This window comes from Camellia sinensis, chromosome 12 (assembly GCF_055761805.1).
Source record: "Camellia sinensis isolate YWXY chromosome 12, ASM5576180v1, whole genome shotgun sequence".
Lineage (NCBI taxonomy): Eukaryota > Viridiplantae > Streptophyta > Magnoliopsida > Ericales > Theaceae > Camellia > Camellia sinensis.
In genome coordinates this window covers 117691151-117705445 of record NC_138972.1, presented here as the reverse complement: position 1 = coordinate 117705445, position 14295 = coordinate 117691151, and the positions used below count along the sequence as shown (strand labels likewise).

The 14295-nt window shown below is 40.6% G+C and overlaps 1 protein-coding gene across 9 annotated transcripts in view; it reads right to left on the bottom strand.

The window, feature by feature from the left end:
• Positions 1 to 214: 214 nt before the first annotated feature.
• LOC114269095 (uncharacterized) overlaps positions 215 to 14295 on the bottom strand; it is a 41824-nt gene continuing 27743 nt past the window's right edge. For all 9 annotated transcript variants that reach the window (XR_014347092.1, XM_082899675.1, XM_082899678.1 and 6 more), the window contains 3 exons: positions 13528 to 13662; positions 1033 to 1116; positions 215 to 460 (listed from right to left, as the gene is read on the bottom strand). Coding sequence is in view for 8 of the 9 variants with exons in the window: in XM_082899675.1 (XP_082755801.1) it covers positions 443 to 460; positions 1033 to 1116; positions 13528 to 13662 (237 nt within the window). In the remaining variant the exon portion in view is untranslated. The remainder of the gene's footprint in view (positions 461 to 1032; positions 1117 to 13527; positions 13663 to 14295) is intronic.

Genomic DNA, 14295 nt, shown 5'->3' with positions numbered 1-14295 from the left:
GTCGCAAACTATTTGCGACCGCCTAATCTACCTATGGCGACTAATGTGAAGCTATCGCAAAAAAAAAAAAAAAAATGCCTATAATACATTAGCGACCATCTTGTTGCTGTCGCAAAAAAATTAAAAAAAAAAAATGCCTACAATGTTTTAGCAACCTATATTCTCATATATATATATATATATTCAAATATTATATACAATAAATGTAAAGTGATATTTGCAATACTCATGTATTATTATCCATCACTTCCCTCAACAAAATTATCTTAAAAAAAAAAAGAAAAAAGTGTGCTACAAATTTTAGCTTCTATACATGCAAAACAAATATGCATCAACCATCCTTACAAGTATTTATACAAAATACTAATATATTTGAGTACTCAAAAAAATAAAAAAATAAATCTCAGTTTAGCTCTCAATATCACCCGCTCAATCATATCAACTACTCCCTCAACATTACCTGCAAAAATATACATCAATATATTAGTTGACTAACTTGGATGCCAAAACAAAAATAGATACAAAGAGCACATTAATTGACAAAATAATCAGCTCCAAGAATATTGAAAAATTATTTGAACTCGATTATCTTCTAATTGAAAAATAACACCCTGCAACAGCTGGACAAATCAGTGATGCTAATTGCGTAAAGAACACCATACAACAGAAATTTTAAGAATTTGAGTCAGGAATTTTTCTAAGAGTAAGCAACTGTGCTATAGCACCAGTTTAACTACAACTGAATTCATAACACAGAACTCATAAATTAAATGCTCAACAAATAAATGATCATATAGACACATAAAATATTGTTAATTTATATTCCATCCCACTAGGGAGCATTCTTCCTTAATTGGGCTGTAAAGGAGTCCTATATTTGGACATATTAGGAAGAAAATTGGCCATATAATTTACAACACCAAGAAACGGTTGGACCTGCTTGTATGTAAGATGTTCATTAAGGAAAATTTGTGAGTCTAACCATCACATCATACCATATAGAAGCAAAACTAGATGGTAACACAACAGTACCTTTGATTGCTTCATGAACTCATTTATGACCCTTTTGTAACAATCCTCACACACAGCTGGTGGAACTTCTACACTCAATCTAATCTGAATAAAAAAAACATACTCAATTACAAATACATATAAAGCAGTACTTATACAAATATACTCTGATTATCAAGTGTATGCTGGCCAATAAATGTAGAAGGAAAAAAAAGGCATAAACAATTACAAATACATATAAAGCAGTACTTATACAAAAATACTCTAATGAACGTGTGGGGGGAGGGGGGGCAATAAATGTAGAAGGGAAAAAACCCAGTTGAGAAAAAGCAATCTAGGATACTCAGGATCTCATGAATATGACAATAAAATAGTACAATTTGAAATTGGGCAAGAAAGTAAAAAAGAGAGTGAAAATTGGGCATTACATTACCTAGCAAAAATTTAAAATAGCATTTGGATCAAATAGCTTTTCTTTTCGCAACCTACAAGTAATCTATTCAATTCCTCTCTCTAATTGTTCCCCTAATCTGTATCAAATAGCATTTGGATTTTTCAACATGTTAATATTCTTCTCTTTCCAGAAAATGAAATGCAAAAATAAAATGAAATGGAACCTTAAAAAAGTTTCAATCCTAAAGAAACCAATTTATGCACACTATTTATCATGCACAATGACACTGCTACTTTCCATAATTGAAGTCGCTATTTGGAAGTCCATTGATTATCGATTATAACATCTTAAAATGGTTTAAATCATTACATTCTCCAGCTTTCAGCCTTGTGTAGCCTCATAAAAATATGGGAAGAAAGGAATGGAACCTAAAAGCATTCAATGACTCAAACTTATATATATCAAAATGGCATGTGAACATGGCATCCATCAATAACCAAACTAAAGTTCCATGTCTTGTCACAATGGAATCAGTTAGATCGCATAAGAAATAAAAAAAGAAAGAGAATCCCGCCCAAAACCAAAAGTACTAACTCTGCCTAGCGGGTGTTACATGTGTGTGCACAAGATACAATATGGTCTAAAGGGTTGGTGAAGGAGCCACTAGTCAATAGTACTCCCCAAAATATGGTCTAACTGTTGTTCCCATTACATTACCTAGCAAAAATTTAAAATAAAAAAAATCCTCAAGCATTCTGGTAGAATTATCAATAAACTATCACGTCTTGAGGGGTATTCTAAATATTAACTTTGCCTTTCCCTAACAAATTAGTCATATAATAGAACCAAAAAATGTAAGTTTTTATTTTTATTTTTAATACATAGCAACACAAGAACCCAAACTACACCTAGTGGAGCCACCAAAAGCTTGCATGAACTAGTTATCTAGTGAAAAAGCCTAAGGTCAAAAAGCTAAGTGACAGAAAAAAAACTAATAACGCCTATGATGCAATAATCTATTCAATTTGCTTGTAATTTCTTGAAGCGTCTATGACGCAATGCTAAATTCAAGGTATCATCTAGCAAATGTCACAAGGATAAATGCATATACAGTAATCTAATACGCTTATGGGGGTTGAGTGGCACAAAATCATAAACTAATAGTAACACAAATATGATGCTTCATCCAAGAATAAAAATGTTTCATGTAACTAAAATCAAGATGAGACCTTTGTTTAAATTGAGCAAAGTATCCATTTGCTAATTTCAGAATAAATAATTTATTTAAGTTATTTTTCTCACAAACTCTAACTGTAACGCCCTCAAAATAATAACATTAAACCCATCAGATAAGACATGCATTTACATATAAACTAACCACATTTCTTTATTTCATTGAGTTTCATTACATAAGTATTACATGTTAACATCAAAACAAAATGCCCTACGGGCTTACAGCTTTCCAAGTTAACACTTGGTTACAACAAAAGAGTACTAACTCGTTTACACATTAAGCCCTTGGCTTGAAGTTACATGTAATACATCAAAAGTAAAACAACTACGCTATGTCCGCCTCTAGCCTCCCAAGCTATGTCCTTGGAGGTGGCATGCTTCCTGTACCTGAAAATGATATTCCCATATAGGGTGAGCCACAGCCCAGTAGAAATACACTAAACCAACCATGGACAATGACTAAAACATTAGCAATTGATAGTTGGTCAACACTGATACAATCACATAAATTACATATTTATGTCAACGACTTACAAGTCCCAATTACTTTTCATTTTCCCTTTTTCAACAGATAAGCATGCTAGCTCTATCATCATTTCCACAGATATGTATAAAAACTATATCTCACATTCAGATAAGCATACAAGCTGTATCCACATTCTACAACAGATATGTATATCAACAATATCCACAGATAAGCATACAAGCTGTATCCACACTTCACAAAGATAAGCATATGAGCTCTATCTTCACTTCTCTAGACAAGCATATGAGCTCTGTCTACGGAGTTCATCCCCTATCTCCTCCCAATACCTATCCGGTTTAGAGGTACATCCCCTATCTTCCCCTAAACCGCGGAGTACATCCCCTATCTCCTCCTCTACACATAACGTATATAAACACATTGGTTCTATATACAATCACACAATACACACAATTAATGTATTTTATCAACCGTCAAGTTCCATGACACATTCCATTGATTAGTTTCCGTTTACCTAATCATCATGCATTGTCTACAACAATCTCGACTATCCTCCACCGATAGCCCAAAGCAGTTATTTCTAAAACAGAAAATAAATGCACAAATGGATATTCAATCAACATTTCATTTCCTCATTTCTCACCAATTAATTATCCCAATTAATTAAACAATGTAATTAGGCCATTTTCCATAATTACCATTTCAACCCTTAGGTCCCATTTTCATCAATGATTCAACAATCATTCCATTTTTCTATGCCAAACATGCATCTAGGTTTATTATGAATAAAACCCCAACTTTTGTAAAATTACACAAAAGCCCCAAACTTTCACAAAATTACCAAACCAAGCCCAACATCTCAAAATACCAAAATTTAAAGACAAAACCCATAGAGAGGAGTAGGTTATCCCTACCTCAAATTCGGAGTCCCAAAGGAGAAGACGACAAAACCCAACGTGCTCCAAAACCCGAGATTTTCAGATTAAAATGAAGCCCTCGACGATCAACAACTTTTTTGTAAAGGCCAAAGGTGAGTAAATCACTCCTACTAGATCAAAACCTAGAGAGAAGGTAGAGTCTAGAGTGAGAGGCTCAACAATGGTGATTTTGGAAAAGTAAGAGAGAGAAGAGAAAGTGAAAAAGTGATTTAAAGAGTCACAAATTCGGGACTTTAACCCAGGTCTCCGCTCGAGCGTAAAACACCCCGCTCGAGCGGCCACTCACAGACTTCCGCTCGAGCGGCCAACCTTCCGCTCGAGCGCAGAATGCACTCGCCCAGCACTTTTGCAGAACCAGGCCTCCGCTCGAGCTCCCAACCCTACGCTCGAGCGGCACTCAGACAACCCCGCTCGAGCGGCCAATACCACGCTCGAGCGTACAACGCTGCACAGGAAAATACTGAATGGGTGTAATCTACGCTCGAGCGCCAACACCTCCGCTCGAGCGTACAGGCCAAAAATCTGGGCAACTAGTTTTGGTTTCAAAACTCAACCAACCTGTAACAAACCCGCTCAACACATCCTATAACTCAAATACAAAGTAAGAAAGGATGCAAACAAGATAATAAACAACTACCAACATCCACGGACACATGTCCGGATCACTATACAACAAGGGTAAACCCGGGATCGCTATAACCTCCCCCCCTTAAAGAATTTCGTCCCCGAAATTAAACACAAGTTTTCAAAAACAAGTTTTCCTCCATTTTAAACAATGTTACATTTTAACATTCAACAATTCGACCCATTACCGGTCATCCCATCTCTTTAACAAGAGACATATCACAATATGTAAACAACATATGTATTATTAACATGCACCAACATTATGCACTAACTTTCCAATGTCAACAATATATTCAACATATATAGTGTTACATCCAACTACCATATGAGGCAAGTTCCAAAACATGCTTCCAATAATCAAAACATTCTCAATGTTTTACAACTTAAGACATATATAAACGCTCTTAAGTTCAACATAATGTAAAATTTAAATACAAGATCACACATCAACAAACAAGTCCGGATATTTCTCACGGACTTCCAACTCACGTTCCCAAGTGGCTTCCTCCACTCCGTGATGTTTCCACAAGACTTTCACCAAAGGAATGGTCTTACCACGCAGGACCTGATCCCGCCTATCCAAGACCCGAACCGGTCTCTCCTCATACGAGGCATCCTCATCTACCTCTAAATCGCTCCAATCCAGCACATGTGATGGATCTGGCTCATACTTCCGAAGCATACTCACATGAAACACGTCATGCACTCCGGACAACTGCGGCGGTAAGGCTAACCGATAAGCAACCTCACCTATCTTCTCAAGGATCTCAAAAGGACCAATAAACCGAGGGGATAATTTCCCACTCTTCCCAAACCTCATCAGGCCTCGCCTAGGTGATATTTTCAGAAAGACATGATCACCTACCTCAAACGCCAAAGGCCTCCTCCTACGGTCGGCATAACTCTTTTGTCGACTCTGGGCTGTAACAAGCCTCCTACGGATAAGCTCAACTTTCTCCGTCGTCTCCCTAACCAACTCCGGACCCAACAAAGGTGCATCACCCACCTCGGCCCAACAAACTGGAGACCTACACGGTCGGCCATACAAGGCCTCAAACGGTGCCATACCGATGCTAGACTGAAAACTATTGTTGTAGGCAAACTCTACCAATGGCAAGTGCCTCTCCCACGTCCCACTGAAGTCCAGGACACAACCCCGAAGCATATCCTCGAGGATCTGAATAGTACGCTCGGACTGTCCGTCAGTCTGAGGATGATAAGCCGTACTAAAGGTCAACTTAGTGCCCAGTGCACTCTGCAAACTCTGCCACAACCTAGCAGTAAAACGAGGATCTCTATCTGAGACGATCGTCACTGGGACCCCGTGCAATCTCACTACATCCCGAATATACAAATCGGCAAGATGATCTACCGAATCTCTCACGCGCATAGGAATAAAGTGCGCCGACTTAGTCAACCGGTCTACAACCACCCAAATAGCATCACTACCCCGCTGAGTCCTCGGAAGACCTACAACGAAGTCCATAGTGACATGCTCCCACTTCCACTCGGCAATAGGCAAGGGTTGCAACAAACCCGCTGGCCTCTGATGCTCGGCCTTCACCTGCTGGCAAGTAAGGCATTTCGATACGAAAACAGCCACATCTCTCTTCATACCCCGCCACCAAAACTGGCGACCCAAATCCTGATACATCTTAGTACCTCCCGGATGCACCGCAAGGCGCGAATGGTGAAACTCTCGGAGTACTTCCTCACGGCAAGCCTCCGGTACAAACAAACGGTCTCGGTATCTCACACTCAGGTCGGGATACACCGTCAAACCCTTCTCAACTTTCCCACTGGAGATCTTCTCTCGGAGGGATTCTACCTCAAGGTCACCTCTCTGTGCCTCTAACACTCTAGTCACAAGTGTAGGCTGCGCAACAACAGAAAACAAGGCCGCAGCCTCAACAGATTCGCCCAGTAGCAAATCAAACTCGCCAAGTGCTCCCAACATCACCCATTCCCGGATGGCTATACAAGCTACATCACTAATGATTTTCCTACTAAGGGCATCGGCCACAACATTGGCCTTTCCCGGATGATAATGCAACTCAAAATCATAATCCTCGATGAACTCCATCCATCTCCTCTGCCTCAGATTCAAGTCTCTCTGTGTAAACAGATACTTCAAACTCTTGTGATCCGAGAATACCTCGAACCTCTCACCATAAAGGTAGTGCCTCCAGATTTTCAAGGCAAAGATCACAGCTGCTAACTCTAGGTCGTGTGTGGGGTAATTCTTCTCGTGTATTTTCAACTGACGTGAGCCATAAGCTACCACTTTTCCCTCTTGCATCAACACACAACCCAAACCCTCTCGTGAAGCATCACAATAAACCGCATAACCCAACCCTCTCTCCGGAATAATCAACACCGGAGCGGTGGTCAATCTAATTTTCAACTCTTGGAACGACTTTTCACAAGTCTCACTCCACACAAACTTGACTCCCTTCCGAGTCAGTCTAGTCAACGGTGATGCTAACCTGGAGAAATCTTTCACAAACCGACGGTAATACCCAGCCAATCCCAGAAAACTGCGGATCTCAAACACACTCTTAGGCTGTGCCCAATCTTGCACTGCCTCAACCTTGGATGTATCAACAGACACCCCTTCCCCGGATACCACGTGGCCTAAGAATTTGACTTCCCCCAGCCAGAACTCACACTTCCCAAACTTGGCATACAGCCTATGGGCTCTAAGTAACTCAAGCACCACTCTCAAGTGTGCCTCGTGCTCCTCCTCAGAAGACGAATAGATAAGGATATCGTCCACGAAAACAACCACAAATCGGTCTAAGAACTCCCGGAAAATCCGGTTCATCAAGTCCATAAAGACTGCCGGTGCATTGGTAAGTCCGAATGGCATCACCAAAAACTCGTAATGGCCATACCGCGTACGGAATGCCGTCTTAGGAATATCTTCCTCCCTGACCCTCAACTGATGGTAACCCGATCTCAAGTCTATCTTAGAGAAACAACGGGAACCCTTCAACTGGTCAAACAAATCATCTATACGGGGCATAGGGTACTTATTTTTAACCGTAGCCCGATTCAACTTCCGGTAGTCTATACACAATCTCAAGGCACCATTTTTCTTTTTAACAAAGAGTGCCGGTGCTCCCCACGGTGAAACACTAGGGCGAACAAAGCCCTTATCGAGCAATTCCTGGAGCTGAACTTTCAACTCAACCAACTCTGCTGGAGCAAAACGGTAAGGTGCCATAGAAATCGGCGCCGTACCAGGCACTAAATCAATAGAGAACTCTATCTCTCGGTGAGGTGGCAAACTAACAAGATCTTTGGGAAAGACATCCGAATACTCACAAACCACCCTCGGTAATACATGCTGGGTCTCACCACTCTCACCACTCTCAAAGCTAGCAAGTAGACTACTAAGTTCACTTCGCCCTCGCGAATCATACCCCGGTGGCAAAACACTACCAACCCGGTCTCCCAAGAAATGGAACCACTCCCCGCTCAAGGTACACAATGTAACCCTCTGGCGGTAGCAATCAATAACAGCCCGGTATGACGATAACCAGTCCATACCCAAAATAACATCAAAACCCTTCATGGGCATGACAACAAACGGAAAAGGAAGCCTATAGTCGGCGACCTCTATATCACATCCTCTAACACCCTGTTTCAGAATCAACTCACCACCCAAAGGCGATACCACACAAATAGGAGATGCCAACTGTGCTAACTCCAATTCCAAAACAGATGCAAATGCAGCAGATACAAAAGAATGAGATGCACCCGTGTCTATCAACACATTAGCAACTGAGTTGCAAAACAGAAAAGTACCTCTCACTACTGATGGAGCCGGTACTAAGTCCTGCGCAGTAACAGCATACACGCGCCCCGTAGGCCCCTGGTCTACCTGCTCACCTCTCGGAGCAAAAGACTGCTGCACAGACTGGGATGACGAAGCTCCCGGATTGGCCCTCGAGGCCTGCATAGACTGAGCTGGCTGAAAACCCTGCGTCTGTCTAGAACCAGACGCTCCCGAAGTGGCACTCAACTGTGGGCAAAACCTCTTCATGTGCCCAGGTTGTCCACACTGATAACAAGTCAAGAGCTGCCCCCTGCCCAAACTCTGACTCTGCGGTCTAGCTGAAGAAGAAGCAGCTTTCTGACCCCCACCCTTCTGCGGGCAAACAGATACCTTGTGACCCAGCTGGCCACACTTGTAACAGGTGAAATCCCCCTGACCACCTCTCCCGGAGCCTGCACTCGGCACTGGGAAGGTCGATCTAGCAACACCACCCTGCGACTGCTGAGGGTTAGAACCCCTCTGCCTCCTGCCATCACCCTGACTATCCTGGCTCCTCTTGGAGCCTCTCTGGCCCTCATCCTCCTCCTGCATCATAAGCTCCATATGAGCTGCAGCGTCCACTAGGTGTCTATACTCTCGAATATAAGACCCACCAATTCTCAACTTGAGGCCCCGCCTCAACTTCCGCTCAAACTCATAGCAACGGCGTTCCTCAGACGCCACCAGTTCAGGTGCAAACCTAGACAGACTGGTAAAAGTAGCCTCAAACTCGGCCACTGACAAGCCCTGCTGATTAAGCCGGCTAAACTGATCCCTCAGCTTTTCCCTAGCTGCTGCTGATAAAAACCTCTCCTGAAAAGCATTCACAAACGCCTCCCAAGTACCACCAACACGAGCTTTCTCGTACTTCCACCATTGACCCGCATCTCCCTTCAGTTGGAAGGATGCCAAGGTCACTTTCAGTGCTCCGTCCTCGATGCCAAGCATCTCAAACGTCTTCGTTGTCTGTTCGAGCCATTCATCTGCCTTAAGCGGCTCTTTAGGATCCCCGATAAACTCGTCCGGATTACACCGAAAGAACTCCCTCTTCAAGAAGGAAGGCCCTGTCTCAGCTGCCTGATTCCTAGCTCTAAGAATACCCAAAGCTCCTGCTATCTCTCTGGCCAAGGCACCCATAGCCTGCTAACCCACTGGCTCGGCCACATTGGCCTGCCCAACTCCCTCCTGCACTGCCGGAATCTCACCCTGTAACGGTACTTCCTGCCTCGCAGGTCTACCACGCCTAGCACCTCTTCCTCATCCTGACATCCTAATAAAGGCAACACAGAACGTTAGCACATTCATAAGTGTGCCGAAACTAAACACTCACGTCCTAATGCATGGACAACTGTAATTCACTCCACATAAGCACATAAACACATAAGCACTTACGAACTTCATTTCCGGATAATGATAGTCCCGAGGCGTTACTAGAGTTCCGGTTAGAAACAGCGTTGATCAAGTGCTTTTCCAACAAGACTCCCAGAAACTCAAGGATCCAATCAACATCCTAGAAATTAAATCCCATACCCACATAGTCACATAAGCATGTTATCAAATAAACACATAGCATATGGTACTACATCTACGTCTCTATCAAGCGAGACAAACCCATTGTGATCCTAATCACTTCCCACGTACCCAAAGTATTCGAACCCGGTACGCTCTGATACCAAGTTGTAACGCCCTCAAAATAATAACATTAAACCCATCAGATAAGACATGCATTTACATATAAACTAACCACATTTCTTTATTTCATTGAGTTTCATTACATAAGTATTACATGTTAACATCAAAACAAAATGCCTTACGGGCTTACAGCTTTCCAAGTTAACACTTGGTTACAACAAAAGAGTACTAACTCGTTTACACATTAAGCCCTTGGCTTGAAGTTACATGTAATACATCAAAAGTAAAACAACTACGCTATGTCCGCCTCTAGCCTCCCAAGCTATGTCCTTGGAGGTGGCATGCTTCCTGTACCTGAAAATGATATTCCCATATAGGGTGAGCCACAGCCCAGTAGAAATACACTAAACCAACCATGGACAATGACTAAAACATTAGCAATTGATAGTTGGTCAACACTGATACAATCACATAAATTACATATTTATGTCAACGACTTACAAGTCCCAATTACTTTTCATTTTCCCTTTTTCAACAGATAAGCATGCTAGCTCTATCATCATTTCCACAGATATGTATAAAAACTATATCTCACATTCAGATAAGCATACAAGCTGTATCCACATTCTACAACAGATATGTATATCAACAATATCCACAGATAAGCATACAAGCTGTATCCACACTTCACAAAGATAAGCATATGAGCTCTATCTTCACTTCTCTAGACAAGCATATGAGCTCTGTCTACGGAGTTCATCCCCTATCTCCTCCCAATACCTATCCGGTTTAGAGGTACATCCCCTATCTTCCCCTAAACCGCGGAGTACATCCCCTATCTCCTCCTCTACACATAACGTATATAAACACATTGGTTCTATATACAATCACACAATACACACAATTAATGTATTCTATCAACCGTCAAGTTCCATGACACATTCCATTGATTAGTTTCCGTTTACCTAATCATCATGCATTGTCTACAACAATCTCGACTATCCTCCATCGATAGCCCAAAGCAGTTATTTCTAAAACAGAAAATAAATGCACAAATGGATATTCAATCAACATTTCATTTCCTCATTTCTCACCAATTAATTATCCCAATTAATTAAACAATGTAATTAGGCCATTTTCCATAATTACCATTTCAACCCTTAGGTCCCATTTTCATCAATGATTCAACAATCATTCCATTTTTCTATGCCAAACATGCATCTAGGTTTATTATGAATAAAACCCCAACTTTTGTAAAATTACACAAAAGCCCCAAACTTTCACAAAATTACCAAACCAAGCCCAACATCTCAAAATACCAAAATTTAAAGACAAAACCCATAGAGAGGAGTAGGTTATCCCTACCTCAAATTCGGAGTCCCAAAGGAGAAGACGACAAAACCCAACGTGCTCCAAAACCCGAGATTTTCAGATTAAAATGAAGCACTCGACGATCAACAACTTTTTTGTAAAGGCCAAAGGTGAGTAAATCACTCCTACTAGATCAAAACCTAGAGAGAAGGTAGAGTCTAGAGTGAGAGGCTCAACAATGGTGATTTTGGAAAAGTAAGAGAGAGAAGAGAAAGTGAAAAAGTGATTTAAAGAGTCACAAATTCGGGACTTTAACCCAGGTCTCCGCTCGAGCGTAAAACACCCCGCTCGAGCGGCCACTCACAGACTTCCGCTCGAGCGGCCAACCTTCCGCTCGAGCGCAGAATGCACTCGCCCAGCACTTTTGCAGAACCAGGCCTCCGCTCGAGCTCCCAACCCTACGCTCGAGCGGCACTCAGACAACCCCGCTCGAGCGGCCAATACCACGCTCGAGCGTACAACGCTGCACAGGAAAATACTGAATGGGTGTAATCTACGCTCGAGCGCCAACACCTCCGCTCGAGCGTACAGGCCAAAAATCTGGGCAACTAGTTTTGGTTTCAAAACTCAACCAACCTGTAACAAACCCGCTCAACACATCCTATAACTCAAATACAAAGTAAGAAAGGATGCAAACAAGATAATAAACAACTACCAACATCCACGGACACATGTCCGGATCACTATACAACAAGGGTAAACCCGGGATCGCTATACTAACTTACAAGTTACAATAAATGTTCTGGCACAGAATTCAAAAAGTAAAATAATAATGATATCTTCATGTTTTCCCATAAATTTCTTTTGATACTATGAGATGAGGTTTGACAAAGGATTTTTTTAGTAATCTCTGCCTCCTTCTCCAAAAAAAAAAAAGAAGACTATTTCAACTGAAACCAAATCAGGCCAATTGGAACAAGAAATAGTTTTAGAGTTCAACTTTTTTTAAATCACAAAATCATCCAGTCCAATCTATGTGATCATCCAATCTACCACGGACTTGTAACTTGTAAGAGAAAACGTAATTTTCACAGCAGGTGGTCAAGTAATTATAGAGAAGTCTGACCCTAGTTCTATCACCATGCAAAATTAGGTACTACAATCATATCCCATAGTTCAACTAAAGGCATAAAAATCTAGATTAGTTGTCATATAGTTCACATTCAGTTCAGTGCTACAAGCAAATCATTTGGGATATGAAGTTTATGTAACAGAGTGTTGTTGTGCTGTTATATAGGCATTTGTGATAGGACATGACTGGGGTACTCAAGTTGCTTGGTTCCTTTGCTTATTCAGACCAGAGAGAGTCGAAGCTCTTGTTAACTTCAGTGTTCCTTATAGACCAAATTTCCATATGAAACCAACTGAATTCTTCACCAAAAAATTTGGAGATGGGTTCTACATTTCTCAATTTCAAGTAACAATCAGTCTGAGAATTTTTCTTCTCATATTATTTAGATCTTTTTCTTAAAACCAGCAGGATCCAGTTGTATATGTTTCCACAAAATCAACACAATATGGCTCAGAATATATAAAACCTGAGTTATATTGTTTTCTCTCTCAAGAAATTAGTAATAAAATCTAGTTCTTCATTTTTCTATCTTTCTTATTCTTCTCTGCTTCCTAGTTTTCTATCAGTAGAAGTTGTTCTTTCACAAATTACATAAGAGATGACAAAAATTTGGATATAGAAAATACACATTCTTCATTTTCGCAGCACAGAAAAACCAATGCTTGGATCAAATACTATAGTCTTCTACAAAGCACATCTGAAATTCACCAAAATACGACAAGCTAAAATCCACACACATGCTCCAATCTAATATGACAAATAATAATAATAATAATAATAATAATAATAATAATAATAATAATAATAATAATAATAATAATAATAATAATAATAATAATAATAATAATTTGAATTCAGAACTGAAATCAAGCAAGTTCAGAGCAAGTTCATCATTTTCGCAGCACACAAAATACACAATTAAGAATTGAATGGTTCAGCTTGTACCTGTAGCAGATGAGGAAGAATTGATTCAAACCAAAGCTTCGTCGAAAGGTGATCTATGGTTGTGACTACAGTGAGTTTGCAGGCATATGCTAGCATTTCAGATGCTTCCACTGCATAAACATGTTTAGCACCAACCTGATATGAGAAAAAAAGTGAGGCAGAGAAAATGAGAGGGTGAAGTTGGGATAGAATTCTAGAAGACCAACAGACAAAGATAAATCCATTATGTCAGTATATTTTCATGCGCAAACACAGATAAAACATAGACAACCAAAGCGGCAAATAATGACAGAATACCACTACCAGCACCAACATCCACAACCACAAAACGACCAACAAAATTAGTGCAATTCTCAATGACTGCAGCATAATAGGTTCCTGAAACAAGCATGTTTATCATGTCACTCACACATGCACCTTGTGATCTATAACTACTCAGTATAGGCATGCATTTCTTTACAATTAAGGAAAAACAAAAAATTTGACAAGATACAAACCATTTTACCAGCAGCACAATGGCACATATGCCTTTAACAAAGAATTTTTAATTACAAAAACAGAAGGCGAACACCTACAACAAGATCAGGAAGCAACAAATCAAAGCTCAGTGATATAACCTGTCCTCACATAAGCCTGTAGCATATTTTGTTGATGTAGCAATTGTCCATAGTAATGAAAATACCTTTTGGCAAAACAAATGATCAAATACAACATGAATTTCTAAAACGACTAAACCAATATTACGTAATACTATCTTCCCTTTCCCTT